The sequence below is a fragment of the Sus scrofa genome, chromosome 10 (genome assembly GCF_054392235.1).
Source record: "Sus scrofa isolate SSC_HxYL_T2T_F1_AM1 chromosome 10, Sscrofa_HxYL_maternal_Yorkshire_Landrace_v2.0, whole genome shotgun sequence".
NCBI classification, from domain to species: domain Eukaryota; kingdom Metazoa; phylum Chordata; class Mammalia; order Artiodactyla; family Suidae; genus Sus; species Sus scrofa.
In genome coordinates this window covers 52,330,762-52,355,291 of record NC_139392.1, presented here as the reverse complement: position 1 = coordinate 52,355,291, position 24,530 = coordinate 52,330,762, and the positions used below count along the sequence as shown (strand labels likewise).

Here is a 24,530-nt window from a genome sequence, read left to right as displayed (position 1 = left end):
CTCAAAGGAAAAGAAATGCTAAGTTTCCATGGGGGAAAATCAAGATGTAGTCTTTCCCTATCCAAGTTTCCCAGCCCAATAATGTTGTGAATTTCAGGTTAGGAACCCTAGGTCCTAAAACTCTGGTCTGGGAGCTCCCGTCATGGCTCAGTGTTTAACGAATCTGACTAGCATCCATGAGGACATGGGTTCGATCCCTGGCCTTGCTCAGTGAGTTAGGGATCTGCCGTTGCCATAAGCTGTGGTGTCGGTCGCAGACTCGGCTGGGATCCTGCGTTACTGTGGCTGCAGTGTAGGCCAGTGGCTACAGCTCCGATTGTACCCCTAGCCTGGGAACCTCCATATGCCGTGGGTGTGGCCCTAAAAGGACAAAATATAAAATAAAAAAATAAAACTCTGGTCTGGACCAAAAGCCTGGGGTAGTACTTCTCCAATTGCGTGAGTTAAAATGCAGATTCGGATTCATTGTGCAAGCTTGGCATTCAGCATTTCTAACTAGCCCCAGATAACGCTGATATTCTGGTCCAGGTGCCACATATGGCAGAGAAGAGGTTCTGAGGCTTATCATGGGGCTTATCCTGGAGCAGAGGTGAGAGTCAGAAGGCACACGGATGATGTTTCCTGACCCTAAGAGTCCAAGGAATGGCTTGTGGTTTCTGGCTTCATCTTAAAGGGGCATGCTTTGTCTTACCATGTGCTTTAGTATCTAATGACAGAAAGGGAACCTGGAGATTCTGAGCAGCTGGGCACTTTCAGTTTCCCTAAAACTACCTTGGCAAGTGGCAGCACTCCAAAGTATGCACAAGTACACAAATCCATTCACAGAAAACAAAAGGCACTCACAAGTCATAAAAATGACTCACCAAGACTGAAAAGTCGAAGTGATCATGCAGAAGGAAAAAAGTCACCAAAGGCTCTGAAAATACTGACATATACCTTTGCCATTTTCCTGAGGGCAGGGAAAGTATGTATAAATAAAAATAATATATAGTAATCTATACTAATACATCATAATATATAAAATATATAACTTCTCTAAACTAGGTTTTATTCTTTAGGCAAACTCAGCTGTCACAAAACTCCCTTGTAACATACACTTTAATATATATAAAAAATACTAAAACAGCAGGAAAGTCCAAGTTTAAAAATGCCACTTTATTAGCAGGAAAATAGCCAGAATTAAGCAAAGTATCAAGGATATTAAAGTAATTTTCCTTGTCCAACCAGAATGGTTTCTACAAGAAATCTGGAGACTTGGGGCACTGGGCTACATTTTTTCTTCAGCCTCCTTGGAGCTCACAGATCCCTTTTGCACAACCTCTATGCATCCAGCATGCTCAACTAACCTTAATTCAAAAGCCAGACTGGCGCTCCCATCAACCCCACACCTCTGGAATCTGGTTCTTCAGAGGAATAGCAGAATTTGCAAGTTTCAACTCTGCTACAAGGCTGCTCTTAGAGTGTCCTCTGCTGGCCACACATGGAAGCCAGCGAAGAAGTCTTTCCACACTGGTACAAAGAATGGGTCATTAAAAGCCAAGAAAGGTGTTTGGTCATTAAAGGCGAAGAAAAATATTTAAATGAGAACTCCCACCCCAAGGCATCCTGGCTATTAAAACAAAAGATGGATCATATTAAGACTTTAGGAAAACACAAAAACTTTTCCCTTTAAGAATTCTAAAAATGGGAGTTCCCATCCTGGCTCAGCAGAAACAAATCTGACTAGCATCCATGAGGTTGCATGTTTGATCCCTGGCCTCGCTCAGTGGGTTAAGGATCCGGATTGTTATGAGATGTGGTGTAGGTCACAGACACGGCTCAGATCTGGCATTGCTGTAGCTCAGGCATAGGCCAGCAGCTACAGCTCCAAATAGACCCCTAACCTGGGAACCTCCGTATCCCACGGATGCAGCCCTAAAAGGACAAAAGACCAAAAAAAAAAAAAGAATTGCAAAAATGAAAATTAGAAAAAAATTGAAAGAAAGCAAACCTTGAGGTTATTTTATATTTTTTAAATATTCTTTTCCATTATAGTTTATCACAGGATATCGAAAATAGTTCCCTGTGCTATACAGTAGGACCCTGTTGCTTACCCATTCTATGTATAATAGCTGACATCCGCTAACATAAACCTCTTGGTCTATTCTTTCCCCAAACCCATCCCCCTATGCAACCACAAGTCTGTTCTCTACATCTGGGAATCTATTTCTGTTTCACAGGTAGGTTCATTTGCGTCATATTTTAGATTCCACATATAAGTAATATCATATGGTATTTGTCTTTCTCTTTCTGACTTAACTTCACTTAGTATGATAATCTCTAGATGCATCCATGTTGCTGCAAATGGCATTATTTTGTTCTTTTTATGGCTAAGTAGTATTCCATTGTGTATATATACTACATCTTCTTAATCTATTCATCTGTCTATAGACATTTAGGTTGTTTCCATGTCTTGGCTACTGTGAACAGTGCTGCTATGAACATAGGGGTACATGTTATCTTTTTGAATTATGATTTGGTCTGGGTATATTCACAGGAGTGGGATTGCTCAATCATATGGTAATTCTATTTTTAGTTTTCTAAGGAAACTCCATACTGTTTTCCATAGTGGTTGCACCAACTTACATTCCCACCAACAGTGTAAGAGGGTTCCCTTTTCTCCACACCCTCTCTAGCATTTGTTATCTGTAGACTTTTTGAGGATGGCCATTCTGACTAGTGTGAGGTGGTACCTCATTGTCATTTGGGCAAATCTTGTTTTTGTTTCGTTTTGTCACTGAAAAAAAAAAATGAAACATTGATGCTCACGCTTTGCAAATCTTAGCACTTTGGGTCTCTGGGTTTCAGAAATTATGTGAATGATGCAAGAAAAGGTGGTTACACAGTTGGGGAGCCCCAAGGTAATACCCTTGAAGCCTTTTCAAAATAAACTGAAACAACAAAGAACTTCTACAAGACATCAGCAAAAAAACCAAACAACCCGATTCAAAAATAAGCAAAGGACTTGAACAGATGTTTCTCCAAAGACATACACATGGCCAATAAGCATTTGAGAGGATGCTCAATATCACTAAGCATCAATGAAATGCAAATTAAAACTACGAGATACCACCTCACACCCATGGGGACATGTACTATTACTACTACCACTACCAAAAACGGAAATAACGGAGTTCCCATTGGCACAGCAGAAGGGAATTGGACTAGGAACCATGAGGATGAGGGTTCGATCCCTGGCCTTGCTCAGTGGGTTAGGAATCTGGCGTTGCCATGAGCTGCGGCGTAGGCGGCAGACGGCTCAGATCCTGCATTGCTGTGGCTCTGGCCTAGGCTGGTGGCTAGATCTCCGATTAGACCCCTAGCCTGGGAATATCCATATGCTGTGGATTTGCTCCCCACACCCCCCCCCTAAAAAAAGGGAAAGAACAAGTGGTGAGGATGTAGAGAACTTGGAACCCTTTTGCACACTGGGTGGGAATATGAAATGATGTGGCTGTGGTCCACGTATTACTGCAAAAAGCAGCAATGAAGCCTAAACTAAGGGGTTTGGAGAGCTTCTGGGCTGGTGAACACATTGTGGTGCTGTGAGGGTGGCCCGCCTGGAGGAGTGATGGAAGCTCCAAACCATTTCCCACATACCTTGTCCTATGCATTTCTTTCCTCTGGTTCTTCCTGAGATTTGGATGCTTTATAACGAACTGGTAACGAACTGGCTCCCTGCGTTCTGTGAGCCATTCTAGCACATCACTGAACCCCAGAGTTATGGCCAGTTGGTCAGAAGCACCAGTCACAACCTGAGACTTGGGGTTGTCATTTGAAGTAAGAATCAGTCTTGGGGGACCGAGCCCATAACCTGTGGAGTCTAAACTAACTCCAGGTAGTTAAGAGTTAGAATTTAATTGTAGGATCCTCAGCTGGTGTCCAGAGAATTGGAGAATTGCTTGATGGGAGGTGTTAGGAGTGTTCTAACACCTCCCATCAAGAGGTGAGGAAACATGTTACCTTTTCATATCTTTTTTTTTTGGGGGGGGGGCTTTTTTTATTACGGCCGTGCCCGAGGCATACGGTAGTTCCTCAGCTAGAGGTCAGATTGGAGCTGCAGCTGCCAGTCTACACCAGAGCCACAGCAACACCAGATCCGAGCCATGTCTGTGACCTACACTACAGCTCACGGCAACGCCAGATTCTTAACCCACTGAGTGGGGCCAGGGATCGAACCTCGTCCTTGTGGATACTAGTCAGGGTTTGTTACCACTGAGCCATGATGAGAACTCTACCTTTGAATATCTGAAAGAACTGAAAGCAGAGTCTCAAAGACATATTTGGACACCTATGTTCATACTAGCATTATACACAAAGAGCCAAGAGGCAGAAGCAGTCCAAGTGTCCATTGCCAGATGAATGGATAAACAAAATGTGGTGTGCATATGTTGGAATATTTATTCAGTCTTAAAAAGGAAGAAAATTCTGATACATGACGGATGAACCTTGAGGACATTAGCCACTGAAGACAAATACTGTGTGACCCCACTTTCATGAGTTATCTAGAGTATTCAAATTCACAGAGACAGGAGTTCCCATCGTGGCGCAGCAGAAACAAATCTGACTAGGAACCATGAGGTTGCAGGTTCGATCCCTGGCCTCGCTCAGTGGGTTAAGGATCCAGCGTTGCTGTGAGCTGTGGTATAGGTCGAGGACTCCGCTCAGATCTGGCGTTGCTGTGGTTCTGGTGTCGGCTGGCAGCAATCAATAGCTCTGATTAGACCCCTAGACTGGGAAACTCCATATGCCGTGGGTACGGCCCTCAAAAAGGACACAAGGCAAAAAAAAAAAAACAAAAACAAAAAAAACCCCAAACTCACAGAGACGGAAAATGAGATGGTGGGTGCCAGGGGCTGGAGAGAGGAAGGAATGGGGAGTTACCGTTTAATGGGTAGAGCGTTTCAGTTTTGCAAGAAAAAGTTCTGGAGAGCAGCTACACAACAGTGTAAATATACTTAACACTACTTGAACTTAGAAAGGGGTAAGATGGTAAATTTTACGTTATGTGTATTTTACAATTAAACGTTTTTAATTGTAAAATAAATTGAAACACATCAACCCAATCCTTCCTTCATTTGCTGCCCTGCCCATCTGGCCCAGCTTCTATTAACTTAGGAAGTTAGAGCTGGTGGGAATTTGGACATCTAGTTCCATTATCAAGATTAAAAAATGGAAGCCAAATGGCAGTGAAGGTCTCTGGGGGGTTAGTAGTGGAGACAAGACTAGAAAAATGGCTCCTGATTCCCAGACTGGGACCCTACCCTGCACCACAACCTCAGCAGCAGGAACAGTTCCTTCCTTCCTTTCCTTTTTTTTTTTTTTTTCCTTTCCTTTCTTCCATCTTTTTTCTTTCTTTTCCCCTCCTTTCTTTCTTTCTGGCTGCACCTGCAGTATGCAGGAGTTCCTAGGCCAGGGATCAAACCTGCAATACAGCAGTGACAATGCCAGATCCTTCACCTGCTGAGCCACCAGGGAACTCCAACAGTCCATTTCTTGATGGAGATAATAACCCTTATCCAATCTGGGGCTCCTTCCCATACACCACTGGTCTGGGAGGTCAGACAACCAGGAAAAAATGTACCCTGATTAAAGTCCACGTGATCTGAATTTCAAAGCCCCCTGAACAAAAATAGGAGAGAACTATGACTGATTAAATGTTGACAGGGTACACCGAGTATTATTTTTTCCATTGAATTATTGCATAATTTTGCACATTGAGTCTTAAAAGGAGTATTACCCTTTAAGACATACTGTTTCTCTGCCTGTCCACAATGCTATCACAGAATGAGGCATGCCAATAAATTATCTTTTATTTTACTTTGATGACTGGGAAAAGATCAACATAGAGGATCAAATCAAAGCTAACAACTTTACTGGCAGTTCAGCAGCTGATTGTATTAAAGATATGTCTGGTTACACTGGAAAAATGTTCTCACTGGCACGCTGCTTTGGCTGGGACCTTTGAAATTAAGGCCAAGGTGCGGATAAGCACCCTCACAGTATCAGTCTTTTACCTCCTCTGAAGCACTCTGGTCACAGCAGCGACAGCACAGACGTGTGGTCGGGGCTCTGCCCATGCAGAGTGCCTTGGAAACAATCCCTTTCACCAATGGCTTCTTTGAGAAGATACACTTTCAGCTGGTAAGGCTTCGCCCAGACGCATTTCTCAGGGCTCAGGATGGCTCCCTATGCAGCACATGAGGTAGATTGTCTCTGTATTTTGCAGACCTTTCTGTTGCGCCCTAACGGGGGCGGGGCCAGGGGCGGGGCCGGGGGCGGGGCATAGGAAGCCACAACCAGAACAGCTGGCAACCCTTTCCCATGCCCCCAGTCTGCAAGCCAGTTGGCAATTCTGCCCCACATTCTAGCCCTTCAAGTCTTGAGGGATATTTTCTTCGTCCACAGGTTGTTTAGGTTTTAACTGGCTGCTTAGAGTTAAAAAGGAATATCTCAAGCCCCCTGCCATGCTGAAAGGAAAAGGAAAAAAAAAAAAAAAAGAGTGAAAATAAATAAATAAATCCCATAGGTGGTACCACTGAAGTTACTGACATCTTTATAAATATAGTCAGCTTATTTTTTTTTTATGGCTGCACCCTTGATATATGGGTTCCCCAGGCCAGGGACTGAATCTGAGCCACAGCTGTGGCATAGGTCACCGCTGTGGCAATGCCAGATCCTTTAACCCACTGTACTGGACCGGATATCGAACCCATGCCTCTGCAGCAACCCAAGCCACTGCAGTCAGATTCTTAACCCACCATCCCGCCACAGGAACTCCACAGGAACTCCATTTGAAGGGAATAATTGAGCCCCCAGTTTTATTTCTTCAAATTTGTGGATTCATTGATGAGAATTAACCCTCTTATTTACAAATCTTGGGGACAAAAAAAAGAGATCAAATCTCACACAGAAACTCAGAGAAACTATAAGCACCTGGTTATTATTTGAATACAGTATATACTCCGAAAAGGTGTCCCACCTCTGAAACCCCAAAATGCCTTTCAAAGGTATCTCAGTCACTCCCCCTAATACCCTGAGCATGTGGTGCTTTGATGGAGCACAGATTAGTGAAGCCCATTCACAAAAGGAAGACGTAACTTAGGGGCTTTTCTGTGAGGAGGACACATGCATTAAATTCAGATGTTGACCCTTTGAATTTTCATTACACATGTCCCCATGAGCCACATGAGGGAGTTGTCCTAAAAATAGATGAATGGAATGACTTAAGTGAAATTTATGCAAGATACTGTCATGTCACAACACCTCCTGCTCTTTCACTAACATATTAATCAGGCTTCTAAAAATTCATTATTTTACTAAAATGAGTTTTTAAAAATCCCATGTACCAGGAGTTCCCATCGTGGCTCAGTGGTTAACAAATCCGACTAGGAACCATGAGGTTGAGGGTTCGATCCCTGGCCTTGCTCAGTGGGTTAAGGATCGGCATTGCTGTGAGCTGTGGTGTAGGTTGCAGACGGGGCTCAGATCCCGCATTGCTGTGGATCTGGTGTAGGCCAGCAGCAACAGCTCTGATTCGACCCCTAGCCTGGGAACCTCCATATGCCATGGGAGCCGCCCAAGAAATGGCAAAGACAAAAAAAAAAAAAAAAAAAAAAAAAAAAAAAATCCCACTTACCAAATATTTAACCCCACAAAGTTTAACACAGAGAAAATGTAGTCTCCACCAACTAACATCCCAATGTAGGCAATGGACACATTCTGTAGAAAAAGAGAGGATTCGTGATTTTAAGTCCTTTTATTTTACTTTTTTTTTTTTTCTTTTTTGGCCATCCCTCAGCATATGGAGTTCCAGGGCCAGGGATCAGATCTGAGGCACAGCTGTGACTAAGCCACAGATGCGGCAACACTGGATCCTTAACACACTGCACCGGGCCGGGAATCAAACCTGCATTCCAGTGCTCCCCAAATGCCACTGATCCTGCTGTGCCACAGTGGGAACTCCAAGGATTAGTCATTTTAAAAGTAAAGGATTTTGGCAGGGGGGAAATGTGTATATATATATGTGTGTGTGTGCGTGTGTGTGTGCGTATGTATATATATATATGGTGGAATCTGACACTAGCATTTTGGTTACTTTTCACAGAGACTTGCATATAGTAGGGGTTAGTGGAATATTGAATGAGTGGATAAAAACCATTACATAGGGTTTTTAAAAGAAAATGAAATCATCAGTGTTCCAGATCCCATCTCTTTACCATCATTTGGGTAGTGAATTTTAATCACCTTAATCCTAAACTTGACCAGATTAAGATATCTGATCAGAAGTTCCCATTGTGGCTCTTCAGAAATGAACCCAACTAGTATCCATGAGGACACAGGTTTGATCCCTGGCCTTGCTCAGTGGGTTAAGGATCCGGTGTTGCCGAGAACTGTGGTGTAGGCCAGCAGCTTCAGCTCTGATTTTTCAACTCCTAGCCTGGGAACTTCCATGTGCTGCAGGTGCAGCCCTAAAAAGAAAAAAAGAAGAAAACCAACTACAGAATAGAATTTAGAACACCCCCAACCTCCTATTCATTAGTGTATGTGTTCAGATGCTTGTATACACACACAACACACTCACCAATCCAAGAGTTAGTCACCTTATAATTGAGCATAGATCTACACTGAAAACTGTCCCTCACACAAATTTCCCCTTCTTAGCAAGCCGGTTCTTCCAGAAAACCAAAATGGAGATCACAAGGTATCGGAACACAAAAATTTGGAATTTTTTTTCAGCTATTTTACTTGGTTTTCCCATCATCCCCACTTTATTTTATTTTCATTTTATTTAGGGCCACACCCATGGCATATAGAAGTTCCCAGCCTAGGGGTCGAATCAGAGTTACAACTGCCAGCATACACCATAGCCACAGTAACGCCAGATCTGAGCCGCGTCTGCGACCTATACCACAGCTCACGGCAACGCCGGATCCTTAACCCACTGAGCGAGGCCAGGGATCGATCCCACATCCTCATGGATACTACTTAGATTTTTTCCACTGCACCACAACGGGAACTCCCCCAATTTAAAAGTCATGATTTGTCTCTTCCTTTTTAAATTCGCAAGTCTTCTCTCTATTTTATGGATTAGGAGATTAGAAGATAAAAGAAGGGGTCATCTAGGCACAGCCAAAAATATCACAAGCCTCCATTTTACTACAGCGCTGATAACAACGACAATAAAATCAGTCACGTCCCCAATGTGGCTGTGCATTCCAAGGCTTCAACCACTTACCTTGATGGCTCCAACTACCGCCGTGGTCAGGGCTGAATTGTAATAGCTGCACAAAACTGTGGAGTACATCAACAGAAACCTGGGGCGAGGAAGCAAACACTTGAGTGTGTGCCTTACTGTGCTGGGTAATAATAACAGATTGAGAAAAGTCAACAGGACTGTATAGCTCAGGGAACCATATCCAGTCTTGTGGGATAAGCCATGATGGGAGATAACATACAAAAAGGAAGACATATATATATGTATGAGTGTGTGTGTGTGTATATATATATATATATATAAAACTGGGTCATTTTGCTATACAGAAGAAATTGGCACATTATAAATCAACTATACTTCAAAAAATAAATTAAAAAAATGTAAGAAAAGTCAGTGAGTGACACACACAGGTACTTTAAACAAATAAAAAAAGAAAAACATACCATAAAGATTTTAAAATCTGCATCTTAAAACATCTTATTAACTCCAGCCTTTTACAGGAAAATGGTCCAGTCATGCATTAGCCAAACCTTCTACTTTCTAGGTGTCCTTTTCTTTTCTTTCGTCTTTTTTAGGGCTGCATCCACGGCATATGCAGATTCCCAGGCTAGGGGTGGAATCAGAGCTGTAGCTGCCAACCTACGCCACAGCCACAGCCTCAGCAATGCAGGATCCTAGCCTCATCCTACACCACAGCTCAAGGCAATGCCAGATCCTTAATCCACTGAGTGAGGCCAGGGATCGAACCTTTGTCCTCATTGGCACTAGTCAGATTGATTTCTGCTGAGCCACGACAGGAACTCCTCCTTTTCATTTTGTCTGTGATTTCTCATCAGCATTTCCACAAAAAAAAGGAGGTAAGGACAATGAGATTTTGTGTAAATGATCTGAAATCTTTTGTTTAACAGCTATAATATAAGCAACCGAAAACCAACAGTGGAGTTCAGTTCTCTCTATGCCTCAGAATCACCTGGTGCACTTTGAATTCGACGATGCCTGGCCCAGGGTCTCCAACTGGTTCAAGGTGAGGCCCCCGCCGGTGTCTATAAAGCTCTATGAATGATTCTAATGTGCAACCAGTGCTGAGAACCACTGGTGTTAGCAGGGAAAATCAGCTGAACAATTACTAGCTTTGGACATAGAAAATTTAAATAATGGATTCTACACACCAATAGCACTTCCGTACCCCTTTTTTTTTTTGGCCTTTTTAGGGCTACACCCAAGGCATATGGAGGGTCCCAGGCTAGGGGTTGAATTGTAGCGCTGGCCTGCACCACAGCTCACAGCAATGCAGGATCCTTAACCCACTGAGCGAGGTCAGGGATTGAACCTGTGTCCTCATGGATGCTAGTCAGATTTGTTTCTGCTGACCCACTGTGGGAACTCCCTCCTGTACTCTATTGCCAAAGTTAATTCAACAGGCATTCAACATTGACCCTTACTTGTCAACACAATGACTACAGAACTGTGACCAAGCACCACGCAAGAATGTGTGTGTGTGTGTGTGTGTGTGTGTGTGTACATACATATACACACACAGGAAAGAATGCAGAATCTAATCAGAGGTAAAGAAATATATTCATGTCACTCAAGTAGTGAAGAAATTTAGCTCAAAAAAAAGAAAGAAAGAAAGAAAGAAAGAAAGAAAGAAAGAAAGAAAGAAAGAAAGAAAGAAAGAAAGAAAGAAAAGGAAGGAAGAAATTAATTTAGCTCTAACCTAAGTGGGGGGCAAAATTTCATTCACCAGATCAGGTGATTAAATGTTGAAAGAGTAGCCTCTTTCAACATTTAATAGAGTGACAATCAAACTGGCTGAGAACAAAATTGGAAAGATACAGACAGAGCATAAGATGTGTTGGATTTTAGGAGTTCCCGTCGTGGCTCAGTGGTTAATGAATCTGACTAGCATCCATGAGGTTGCGGGTTCAGTCCCTGGCCTCGCTCAGTGGGTTAAGGACCCGGCATTGCCATGAGCTATGGTGTAGGTCGAAGACATAGCTCAGATCCCGTGTTGCTGTGGCTGTGGTGTAGGCCAGCAGCTATAGTTCCAATTGGACCCCTAGCCTGGGAACCTCCATATGCTGTGGGTGCGGCCCTAGAAAAGACAAAAAAACAAAAAACAAAAAAAGATGTGTTGATTTTAAATCTAAATCCCAGGTAGAGCTTGGGAATCGTACTCTCAGAAAAGGCTCAGCCTCTGAGCAGGAGGAAGATTCTCCTGCAGCAATTTAGCACCCAGTCTAAGGTCCGGGGCCACACTTCTGATTGCTAGTAACAGAATCTAGATCACAAGCATTCAACACAAGAACTGCTTTTGTCCTGGCTGTTTATTACCAGGGATGATAGAGAAAAAAAAAATATTAGAGATAGGGCACATCAAGCTTTTACCTTAAGTTGAGGAATAAGTTCAATTACAAATTCTGTAATCTTCACAATACCGTATGTCTTTGTTACTAAGGTAATTACAACAATTTGATAAGTTAGAGACTCCAGCATCCCAGCCTTTGTGGTTTGTATTTGAAATGTGCAATTGATATTAAATTTGCTATTTTCATTTGAAATGAATAAGAAAATCTAAGTCTGTACATGGTATTCAAATGTTTAAATGACCCTGATTTACCACACTGTCGAGTTTGGTTTATTAATAGATTTCAAAGAGTTGCTTAGGCCTCCAACCTGGCCCATTAGCTTCTCTAGGGCTCCACCAGGGCTTGGAATTGCTGGGAAAAATCATGTAAATTAAATTTGTAAATCACATTTTAAATGCTTGATTTTTTTTAATTCCCTAAGATGTAAATGAGACTGATTCATAGCAGACTATTTAGGAAATTTCTATCAGCTAAACTTGAGTTAACAAACCATTCATCAAAAAATGAATGTAGGACTTCCCGTCCTGGCTCAGTGGTTAACCAATCTGACTAGGAACCATGAGGTTGCAGTTTGATCCCTGGCCTTGTTCAGTGGGTTAAGGATCCGGCGTTGCTGTGAGCTGTGGTGTAGGTTGCAGACTTGGCTCGGATCCTGAGTTGCTGTGTCTCTGGCATAGGCCGGCGGCTACAGCTCTGATTAGACCCCCAGCCTGGGAACCTCCATATGCTGCGGGAGTGGCCCTAGAAAAAGGCAAAAAGACAAAAAGGCAAAAAAAGAAAAAAAAAAGAAAGAAAGTGAATATTCCTATTAACACAAAAATTACTAGCTTTATAAATATAGCAACAGCATTTATAAATTGGCTTAAGAGGGACTTCCCTGGTGATCGTTGGTTGGGACTCAGCGTTTTCACTGCTGCAGCCTGGTTTGATCCCTGGTCCAGGAACTGAGATTGCACGTCAAGCCTCTATACACCATGCCCCCCCCCACCAAAAAAGTGTACAATTTAAAAAAATTTTTTAAATAAAAATAATAAATGACTTAAGAAAATCTGGGTTTTTTTTTACAATTTTAATAAATTCAACATTAATTTAAGAGCCTTAGGGAACGGTAAATAATCCTATGCATGCATAAAATGAACATCAACTTGATATTACTTGGCTCCCTGTTCTGCTGGGCCTGGAGTATATAACCTCAGCATCTATCCTGGAGGAGCTAAGAGTCTAATAAAATAACAGAGATTACAGCTCATGGGAGGGGCCCAACCTAATTTCCAGGACACAGAAAAGCTCCCTGCAGGCTTCCTACACTGGAGTGCAGTTTTAAACCCAGGACAATCACAGATGTCCTTTATGTTCTAGTTTTGCTTAAAATTTTCGACTCCAGTGTCCTCATCATGCAATGTTTTCTTCGTTCTACATTTTTGTGAAAGCACCTTGGCCAATCTCCATCCACCATGAGTGTGGGCAACCAGGACACTCAGCCACCAGCTGGGCTGCGCGAGGGGAGGCGTCCCTGTCTGCAGCCTCCTGGGGGGTCTGAATTAGCAGCAACCCTCTTAAGTGACAGAGGACATCTGGTACAGGAACAGCCACCTTCTGCTGACAGAAAGGCTGCACTGCTTCGTCTACCCACAGGGTGTCCCTAGAGAGGTTAACTGCAAAATGACTAGGATCAAAGTATATTAAAAATTTTTTTTCTAAGAAACAATCTATTTCTATATACAAATATGTACCTATACAGTCCTTTGGCTAAGATCAAGTTTCTGAACTAAGAGACCCTCCACTTTTAACGTCAAAAATGCCAACCTCCACGTGACAGTTTTGATTTTAGCATCTGTGGATTACAAAGATGCAAACAGGAGTTCCCATCCTGGCTCAGCAGTTAACGAATCCAGCTAGGAACCATGAGGTTGTGGGTTCGATCTCTGGCCTTGCTCAGTGGGTTAAGGATCCGGCATTGCTGTGAGCAGTGGTGTAGGTTGCAGACGCAGCTCGGATCCCACGTTGCTGTGGCTCTGGCATAGGCCGGCGGCTACAGCTCCAATTCGACCCCTAGCCTGGGACTCTCCATATGCTGCAGGAGCGGCCCTAGAAATGGCAAAAAGACAAAAAATAAATAAATAAAATAAAATAAAAAATTAAATTAAATTTAAAAACACAAAGATATTACCAAGGATGTGGGGGAGTGGAATAGCCTGGGAGTTTTGGGTTAGTAGATGCAAACTATTGCATTTGGAGTGCGTAAGCAATGAGATCCTGCTGTATAGTACAGGGAACTGTATCCAGTCACTTGTGATGCAGCATGATGGAAGATAATATAAAAAAAAGAATGTATGTATATGTATAACTGGGTCACTTTGCTATACAGCAGAAATTGACAGAACACTGTAAATCAACTTTAATAAAAAAAAATAAAATGTAAACTCCCAGACAAAAATAAATAAAAATAAAATAATTTTTAAAAGCACTGCTGAATGCTCAGTAGCTTTGTGCCCTTCTATACTCTTTAAAATCGTACTTATCATCTGAGTACCTTTGAAAAATAATGGCACATACAAATGACACACATTTATTCTGACAACAGATGCCAGCTGGTGTTTTGGCTTATAAGGGCCTCAAGGGATGGCGGTGCCCATGTGGAAACCCCTGGACCAGAACCCTTGTTCAAAGGTTTCTTCCTGTTTCTAAAAATAACACCAAAAAAATAACTGATTAACCCAAAGCTGGATGGCACACTCATGGCAGTCACAAGCAGAACTCAAAGGCCCTTGTTGCTCGTTACCATTCCATGTACAAGCATATAAAAGAAATCCAACACAAATGTTCAGATAATAAAAGGCCACGTGAATACTCCCACCAACCACATTTTTCTCTCATTTCAGATTTCAAAGGCTTTTAAGTAATCTCATCTTGCTCATCTCTGCTAAGAATTCACTCTCATCCAAGACCTCAGTGGTGTGCCAAGGAAGCCAGAGCCATGGGATAAAAATGATTCATTCTCCTGGAACATCCATTTTACACTATAATTTGGGGTGTTGGAAAATGATGGGCGTGTCTGCACTCTGAAGTCTCTGTCACCCCTTTACTCAAGCAATGAGCAGAAGCCTGGTTTGTCTTGGACCCTACGTCTTGGCAGTAACAATAAAGGTTCAAAGAACAGAACCTTTTTTTATGCTGAGAGTGGGGAAATTGATACTTTTGTGTTTCTATTAAGGAATATATTACTGCTTCATTGGAATCAAAGAGGCTGCTACTGGGGCAGAAACATTAGGATAATTGCCTCCAGGGCCTGGGAGCTGGTGCCAGCTGCTGGTGTGAATGAACCAGAACCTATCTGTCGTTTCTTGGCAAGATTCAAAAGACTAGCAGAGCTGGCTTTTTTAAATCGAGTTTGTCAACTTCAATGTCACTTATTTTACCTTTGCCCGCATTAAATTATCACGGCTCCCACAATCCAGTTTACCTGACCGATCCAATTTCATCTCATTATAGATAGGCTTTGTTTACAAACTCTTAATTACAAACAGCATTTCTTAAAGCTGAGTCCTTCCCCATACCTCAAAAGTCTGCCTTTTTCACCATTTCACTGGCATCTTCACATACATTTTTAAAGGGTCATAATTTTTAAATTATATTTTCAACTACGGATAAAGGTTTGGTGGTCAGAAAAAAACAAGACTGAAATGCAAACTTGAAAGCAGTGAAAATAAGAAAGGAGCTGAGAGAAGAGTCCTATGGAGTCAAGGGTTGGGATGTGCACACGTTACCCTGAGGCATTCCTTGAGCACAAATCACAGAGAGAGGACAGCTCAAGTCCAGTGGCAGCTGGTCTGAAAGCCAAGGATGTGCTCAGAAGCTCGCAATGGCTTCGATCACTGTGACTGGTAACCATGAGGCTGCAGGTTTGATCCCTGGCCTTGCTCAGTGGGTTAAGGATCCGGTATTGCTATGAGCTGTGGTGTAGGTTGCAGACTCTACTCGGATCCTGCATTGCTGTGTCTCTAGCATAGGCCGGCGGCTACAGCTCCAATTAGACCCCTAGTCTGGGAACCTTCATATGCCAAGGGAGCAGCCCTAGAAAAGGCACAAAGACAAAAAAAAAAAAAAAAAAAAAAAGACACAAGCTGTATAGCCTCTCAATGGGAAGGTATACCTAAGGAAAATTCTAAGAAAAGCCTAAAATTATTGGGCAAGATAATGGGCCTCACCATCTCTTCTCAGAAAACACTCTGGGAATAACAGGGACAACACTACAGAAAGTGTGTTGTTATTTCCACAACCTTATGTGAGGGAAAGATCTCAGGAAACTTGGGACATTGTGACAAAGACAAAAAGCACATTCAAATTGGATAGGTAGCTGACTTCAGTTCAAATTAACTTTCAGAAGTCAATAGGCAACATCCTATTTTGGAGCTCACATGTAGCATAGGGTCCCATCAACTTACTCTTCTGGAAAGGAGGGGTACTTTCCCGAAAAAGTCAGAGAAAACACAAGCAAAGGGATTTTACCAGGGTAGACAGAGTGCATATTTTGATTTGACTTGTCAAGAGATACCATAGATAAACGCTTCTCATCTATGGTTTCTTACCCCAAAAAGCAGGAAAGAAGAAACTGTATGATAAATAGAACATTCTTCCATTGGTTGAATTCAGTGGCCTATCATCAAAAAGAAAACTAATGGTTAGATTAATAACACTGGTTTTATCAATTTGTACAGGCTAGAACAGGAACCACTTTTCCAAACAGAAAATGCAGTTTCAAAATTCCTGGGTAAGGATTTCCCACTGTAGCTCAGCTATAACAAACCCAACTAGGATCCATGAGGATGTAGGTTCAATCCCTGGCCTCACTCAGTGGGTTAAGGATCCAGCATTGCCACAAGCTGTGGTGTAGGTTGCAATAGACCTGGAGTTGCTGTGGCTGTCTGTGATGGAAGCTGGCAGCTGAAGCTCCAATTTGATCCCTAGCCTGGGAACTTCCATATGCTACAGGTGCAGCCCTAAAAAGAAAAACAAAAAAACCTTGGAGTTCCTGTCGTGGCTCAGTGGTTAACGAATCCGACTAGGAACTATGAGGTTGTAGGTTTGATCCATGGCCTTGCTCAGTGGGTTGGGGATCCGGCGTTGCCATTAGCTGTGGTGTAGGTTGCAGATGCGGCTCACAGCAACGCCAGATCCTTAACCCACTGAGCAAGGCCGGGGATCGAACCTGCATCCTCATGGATACAAGTCAGGTTCGTTCCATGAGCTGCGACAGGAACTCCATTAATGCGTTTTCTTAATCAGAAAAAAAGTCCTATCCCTATTCATCAACTGCAGCATTTGTATTCATCAAGTGCAATACACTCAATGTACTCTGAACTTATTGAGTGATTCAAATAACTAAAGAAAGTTCACCCACTATTTTCCAAGGGCCTAATTTGTTAATAAGAGGAGCCAGCATTCCTGACTTTGTTAATCAGAGGTAGATAGAATCAAGGTGCTATTTTGTGATGAAACATGATGGAGGATAATGTGAGAAAAAGAATGTGTATTTATGTATAACTGTGTCACTTTGCTGTACAACAGAAATTGACAACACTGTAAATCAGCCATAATAAATTTTTTTTAAAGGTGCTATTATCAGACCTGGTGACTGTAAGGCCAAGGTGCAGGAATGAACCCCCAGTACAGTGAGTCACACACAAGGTCAATCTCTGACCCTCTTCAGTCAACCAGGAAAAATGACTCATCAAAGTATTTCTTCCATTAACAAGAGAAGTTAACCTTTCACTTTACCTCATCACTCAACTTTTAATACAATCAAACCAAACTTGGCAAAAAAAATGTAATTTCATATTGCAGACTAACACTCCTAATCACATAAGTTCATCTTTATTATATTTGGTTCACACTCTGAAATGGATTCAGTCATGGTTAAAAGTGACCAACTGGAGGAAATTCATGACAGCTCAATGAATGCAGAGCAGAACAATGTTAGCAGTGAAAAACCTTATCATTTTTCCTATAGGGTTTTTACAGTTACTGATTACAGAAAGTGTCTCATCTCTTTTGATATCTCTTATCATACAATAGTTTTAAATTAGAGGCAAATTTTTAACTTTATGACTTTGGTATTTTTGTCATTTTATAGGCTTTCTCTGACAGTTATAAATACATTCATTTTGTTTTGTTTTTCTTTTTTTTTTTTTTTTTTTGGTCTTTTTAGGGCTGCACTTGCAGCACATGGACATTCCCATGCTAGGGATCGAATCGGAGCTGCAGCTGCCAGCCTACACCACAGCCACAGCAATGCCAGATCCGAGCCCCATCTGTGACCTTCATCATAGCTCACAGCAACACCAGATCCTTAACCCGCTGAGCAAAGCCAGGGATCGAACCCAAATCCTCATGGATACTAGTCCGGTTCACAACCCATCGAGCCACAATGGGAATTCCAGAACAACTCATTTTTATGACAATGAAATGAGACAAGCTGCTAGGGCTACTTCATTGAAGGTTCATAATTTCACTTTATGTAATGTCACTGACCCTAGATTGGTTTAGTTGATGGCAGCTGAAAAATAAATGTTGTGTTTTTAGATATTCTGCTCTGTTCACCATTGCTAGAGACGTGCGGGGTGCTTGCTTTACTGTCCAATATTCTGAATTAACAGTGAGGCTCAGCTTCATACAATGAGAACCCTTTATTGAAACAGGTGTTTCTTGACAGTTTTCAATATAAACACTTCCCTGGGCATGTGGCTGCCAAGCCTGTTCTTGGGAAGGAACTGTAGAAGAGAGACACACAGTGTAGTTCTGAGCAAGAACAATAAACCCTGACATCCACCCCAGGAGTCCCCAGGAGCCACAGCCTTCTGAAGACATTCAAAGCCCTAAAAGGCAATAAATGGGACTGACACTCAACCAGTGTGCACCACACAACCATGCTGATTGTTAAATACAGAAATGCTATCTTGTGGTGGTGGGTTAGCAGCTGCTGCATGGGGGGCCAGGGGAAGGGTTGGGGGGAAGTGCTGTGAACCCCACCCTAACCGGCAATGTATGACAGAGTTAAGGAGGGTTAAGCCTAGCCAGTAGTGGTAGTGGTGGCGGGCATTTGCGGGAGAGGTCAGGGGCCACACTGGACCAGGATTTTGCCCAGCATACCTCATTTCTCACATGAAGCTAAAGTGGTGTATCCAGCAACTTTCTAGGAACTAGGATTTGGCAGGAGGCAGCACACTTCGAGGTGGCTGTTGCAGATGTTATGGGATGAACAGTCACCCTTCCTAAGTGGTACCCCCTCCACACACATAACTGGGTCTCCCATCCTTCTACTAATTTACCATTTTGTCTCTGCAGATAAGGTAAGCAGGTGAACCAAAAGAACAAAACCTCCTCCAAAATTCAAACATAGATCTTGAAATATTTTGAGACATATACCGTAATGTCTAGGATTTACTTTAAACTATTCCAGGGGGTCCCACGACAACAGAAATAAAAACAAAAATAAACCGATGGGACCTAATCAAACTTACCAGCTTTCACATAGCAAAGGAAACCGCAGAACAAAAAAACGAAAAGACAACCTATGGATTGGAAGAAAAGAGCTGCAAATGATGCAAATTACAACAGCTTCATCTCCAAAATATACAAACAACTCATAAAACTCAACAGCAAAAAAACCAACAACCCAATCGAAAAACGGGCAGAAGACCTGAAGAGACATTTCGCTAAAGAAGATACAAAGATGGCCAACAGGCACATGAAAAAATGCTCAACATCACTAATTATCGGAGTTCCCATCGTGGTGCAGTGGAAACGAATCTGACTAGGAACCATGGGGTTTCGGGTTCAATCCCTGGCCTGGATCAGTGGGTTGGGAATCTGGGGTTGTCATGAGCTGTGGTGTAGGTGGAAGACATGGCTCAGATCTGATTTGTTGTGGCTGTGGTGTAAGCCGGCAGCTATAGCTCCGATTAGACCCCTAGCCTGGGAATCTCCATATGCCACAGATGCGGCCCTAAAAAGACAAAAGACAAAAAAAAATTACTAATTATTAGAGAAATGCAAATCAAAACTACAGTGAGGTACCACCTCACACCAGTCAGAATGGCCATCATTATCAAGTCAACAAATAACAAATGCTGGAGAGGATGTGTAGAAAAGGGTACCCTCCTTCACTGTTGGTGGGAATATAAATCAGTACAACCACTATGGAAAACAGTATGGAGGTACCTCAGAAAACTAAATACAGAACTACCATATGATCCAGCAATCCCACTCCTGGGCATGTATCCAGACAAAACTTTCATTCAAAAAGACACATGCACCCCCTATATTCATTGCAGCACTATTCACGATAGCCAAGACATGGATACAACCTGAATGTTCATCAGCAGATGAATGGATTAAGAAGATATGGTAAATATACACAGTGGAATACTACTCAGCCATAAAAAAGAACAAAATAATGCCATTTGCAGCAACATGGAACTAGAAGGAACCAGACTCTCATACTAAGTGGAGTAAGTCAGAAAGAGAAGGACATGATATCACTTACATATGGAATCTAATATACACCACAAATAAATCTTTCCACAGAAAAGAAATTCATAGACTTGGAGAAGAGACTTGTGGTTACCAAGGGGGAGGGGGAAGAGGTGGGATGGATGGGGAGTTTGGAGTTAGTAGATGCAAACTGTTGCATTTGGAGTGGATAAGCAATGAGGTCCTGCTGAATAGCACAGGGAACTATATCTAGTCACTTGTGATGGAACATGATGGAGGATAATGTGAGAAAAAGAATGTATATGTTTATGTATGACTGGGTCACTTTGCTGTAGAGCGGACATGGACAGAACATTATAAATCAACTATAGTGGAAAAAATAAAAATCTTTTAAAAATTAAAAAAATATTCCAGGGGGCGGGCAGGGAGAGGAGTGAGAGCAGATGGGAATAGATAAAATAAGATTGGGTAAATGCCAAAAAGTGTTGAAACTATATGATGGGTAGATGAAAGTTCGTTAAATTATTCTACTTTATGTGTATGCTTCCAAATAGCTATCATAAAGATAATACATAAATAAATTTGTTTTTAAATGATTAAAATCCCCTTCTAAGTTCATTAGCTTTCCCAGGGTCCCCATACCAGCGAAAGGGAAGGTGAGATTCAAACTCAGATTTTTGTTGTTGTTTTTCAAAAAGCTTCAAGACCAGGGTTCTTCTGCCTACTTTCTGCTCCTTCTGACGGGTCTAAAGATAAAAGCCAATGAAAGGAAAGTGCCAAAGGTATTATTGGGCATATCACACATCTTGCTGTCATGTAATCCTAGTTACCTTTACACACTTTTTATGTTACCGAGTATCACAGGTTAAATATTAACTTTTTTTTTTTTTTTTTTTTTTTTTGCCTTTTCTAGGGCCGCTCCTGTGGTATATGGAGGTTCCCAAGCTAGGGGCTGAATCGGAGCTGTAGCCACTGGCCTATGCCAGAGCCACAGCAATGCCAGATCCAAGCCGTGTCTGCCACCTGCACCACAGCTCATGGTAACACCAGATCCTTAACCCACTGAATGAGGCCAGGGATCGAACCCACAACCTCATGGTTCCTAGTCGGATTCATTAACCACTGAGCCACGACAGGAACTCCAAATATTAACATTTTTAAAGACTACTAAGTAAGAATGTAATGACTGCATCAGCTTACCTGTCGAAGGTCTCCAGTAGAGATACTAAGGATAAGAGTTGGGATTATCATGAAGCAAGCATTGTAGAAAAGCACTCCGTATTTCCCTAACTCCTGCAAAAAAAAAAAAAAGAAAAAAAGAAAAGAAAACTCCACTCAACTTTAGGAATATGAAGCATCAGAATTCCTAGAGCCATTTATTTTTATTTTATTTTCCCCTGGGGCTATTTATACAACCATGGAATTACAGAGTTGGAATATGCATTCTGACCAGTTCTGTACTGGAATACTTTCAGCAAACTTCTGACATATGCTTCATTTCAAGTATACTGTGATTTCAGAAAAAAAAAAAAAAAGTGTTTTACCCCAAAAATGACAGATAAAACGGATGGAGATGGATGGACTCCGATATTCCACCCATCTCCAATTTTCAATTGTTCTTTTTTCAAAATGGGAAATCTGGAACAAAATAAATAACATTTAAAATGCTAATATAAACAGAACTCCTTAAACACATCTGCTCTTTCTATGGAGGAACAGCAGGGTTCAAACGCCAGGTATCTCCTTTTTCCAATTGTGCATACATTTACTTTTTGTAAAAGAGACTATATCCACCACTTTCCATAAAGGGTGACATACTGTGATTCTAAAAAGGCAACAAACCCAGTTTTGTAAAACTGCCATCATTAAAAAATAAGTGGCAATGCAGAAAGAAAAGAAAAAAGAAAAAAGAAAGAAAGAACGGTGCAGATAAAAAAACAGCTTGGAGAAATGAGCCTGTCCATCAGAGCAAACACCCTCACTCGACACAAAGAACTTGAAACAAAGAAACATATGCCGGGCTCATCCTTCAGAGCTTCCAGAACAGCTGGGGTGGGGGTGAGGGCTGGGAGACCCGACATGGGGGCAGCCACACGGAAGGAAAGCTTATCTGCCTGCCCGCCCCCATGACAGGGACAGGCGGTTACTGCTGGACGGGATCTTATAAATTATCTGTTCCAATCATCTCATTGCACAGATGAGGAAACTGAGGTTTGGAGAAGTGAAAGTTCCACTCAGAATAATAAGTCAGCAGCAAAACTTGTATCTGTAACCCACATCTCCAGACTCTCATACCATGCTTCTTTCATAGTACCCCCGACTTCATCTCAGTCATTGATGAGGATGATAAAAAATAAAAATTCAATTTTAGGGAGTTCCCTTTATGGCTCAATGGTTAACAAACCTGACTAGGATCCATGGAGATGGGGGTTCGATCCCTAGCCTCACTCGGTGGGTTGAGGATCCCGTGTTGCCATGAGCTGTGGTGTAGGTCGCAGATGCAGCTCGCTTCTGTCGTGGCTGTGGCTGGCTGTGGCCAGCAGCTGTAGCTCTGATTTGATCCCTAGCCTGGGAACCTCCATATGCCTCGGGTATGGCCCAAAAAGCAAAAAAAAAAAAATCTAATTTTAATTTGCCTTTCAAAATAATCCCTTCTCCATCCTGACTTTGCATCTGAAACAGTGCCCTCTTCTCCCTTCCTACCTAGTTTTCACCCCAAACTGCAAGAAAAGGAATAACAAGATAATTCCAAAGAAATGAGTGATGTGTAGATCGTAATATGTAAATTAAATTACATGCTGGCTTTACAAGTTCATTCTATTTTTTCATGTGATTTCAGGGGCCAGATGACAGAGCCTAAAACCATAGGAGTGAAGATCTGGTACCTTTGGGTCCATTTTCTGTTTGGTATAAACTCCATTGGCTGCTGTGAAGAGATCATTCAGGAACACGAAAATATAGCCTTCCAAGTTAAAAGCAAGGTCAGAACTGGGAGAGAGGGGACGCAAAGGCATATGATTATTCAGAAACTCACAATGTGGCCTCTGAGGCTCTCTGGTCTGTTTTATCTTACCCTAATCAAATTCATTTGCGATGCTAGTAACTACCTTTTCTCTGGCATCTTTTCCCCTGTGTGCTGGTGCACGGTTAATTCTTCTGTCTGCCCCCAGATTAAAAACAAAACCAGGCCATCGGGAGGCTTCCACTTAATCACAAGGGACTTAAAACCAGAGGACCATTAACCACCTCGCTTTAACTGAGAAGCCCTTTCTTTTGCTAACTGATAAATTGCCATGATCATTGGTGAGCTCTGCTTTTCTAAGGGGAGTGATTTGTTCGACTCACCCTGTGGGCTTTTCTTATGGTAGGAAACAGGGCCATCCCCAGAGTACAACCCTGTGGGGACAGCTGGGCAGTGACAGGGCAAAAGGGGTCCAATGAGGAACTGACACCTCCATCTGGTCCCCAAACAGTCACATTATCCACTAGCACCCCCACCATCCTGTCCATCAAAAAGGCAAGGCCGGAATCCATTCCTTCTCTGCTACTCCTCTAAGCGCCCTTTCTTCCCGTTCTTTGAAGCATCCTCTCTTCAATTTCCATTTTAAATAAATAACACTAGAATAAAAATGTCTGGGGGTGGGACAAGGCAAAGGGAGGAGAGAGAACAACAGTTAAGCCCAGATGTCATAATTCATAAGTATATATTGTCAAGAAGGTGTCCCTTGCCCTCTTTTGGGTCAGTGTCTGGGAGTCTGCGAATGTTACTGACCACAGACTAACAGCAGAAAAAAAAAAAAAAAGACAAATTGAATTAAGTATTTTACACTCACAGGAGTTCACAGAAAAGCAATGAAACTCAAAGAAGTGGTTGAGACTCTGTGGCTTATATAATATCTTTTTTCTTAAATTTCCCCAATACATTATTTATTTTTTCTACTGTACAGCATGGCAACCTAGTTACACATACATGTATACATTTTTTTTTCTTTTTTTTTCAGCATTTTCTTTTTTTTTTTTTTTTAACTGTTATTTCCCCAACACAATTTTTTTTCTACTGTACAGCACGGTGACCCAGTTATGTACACATGTATACATTCTTTTTTCTCCCATTATCATGCTCTGTCATAAGTGACTAGACATAGTTCTCAGTGCTACACAGCAGGATCTCATTGCCAATCCATTCCAAAGGCAATAGTCTGCATCTATTGTGGCTTATATAATATCTATTTTAACAAAGGAAAGGGTCTGGGCTTCAAGGAACAAGTGAATTGTGGAAAGGGACTAAGAAATATATAGGGGAAACTTGGAGTTCCCCTTGTAGCTCAGTGGTAATGAACCCGACTAGTATCCATGAGGTCACAGGTTCGATCCCTGGCCTCTATCAGTGGGTTAAGGATCCAGCATTGCCA

The 24,530-nt window shown here is 42.1% G+C and overlaps 1 protein-coding gene across 17 annotated transcripts in view; it reads right to left on the bottom strand.

Annotated features, from left to right (window-relative positions):
- Window positions 1–5,727: 5,727 nt before the first annotated feature.
- SLC35D2 (solute carrier family 35 member D2) overlaps window positions 5,728–24,530 on the bottom strand; it is a 51,277-nt gene continuing 32,474 nt past the window's right edge. For 12 of the 17 annotated variants that reach the window (XM_084978755.1, XM_084978751.1, XM_084978756.1 and 9 more), the window contains 6 exons: window positions 23,004–23,106; window positions 21,319–21,411; window positions 16,215–16,282; window positions 9,278–9,356; window positions 7,679–7,761; window positions 5,835–6,509 (listed from right to left, as the gene is read on the bottom strand). In XM_084978755.1, coding sequence (XP_084834881.1) covers window positions 6,407–6,509; window positions 7,679–7,761; window positions 9,278–9,356; window positions 16,215–16,282; window positions 21,319–21,411; window positions 23,004–23,106 — 529 coding nt within the window. In that variant the 3' untranslated portion in view covers window positions 5,835–6,406. 17 annotated transcript variants of the gene reach the window in all.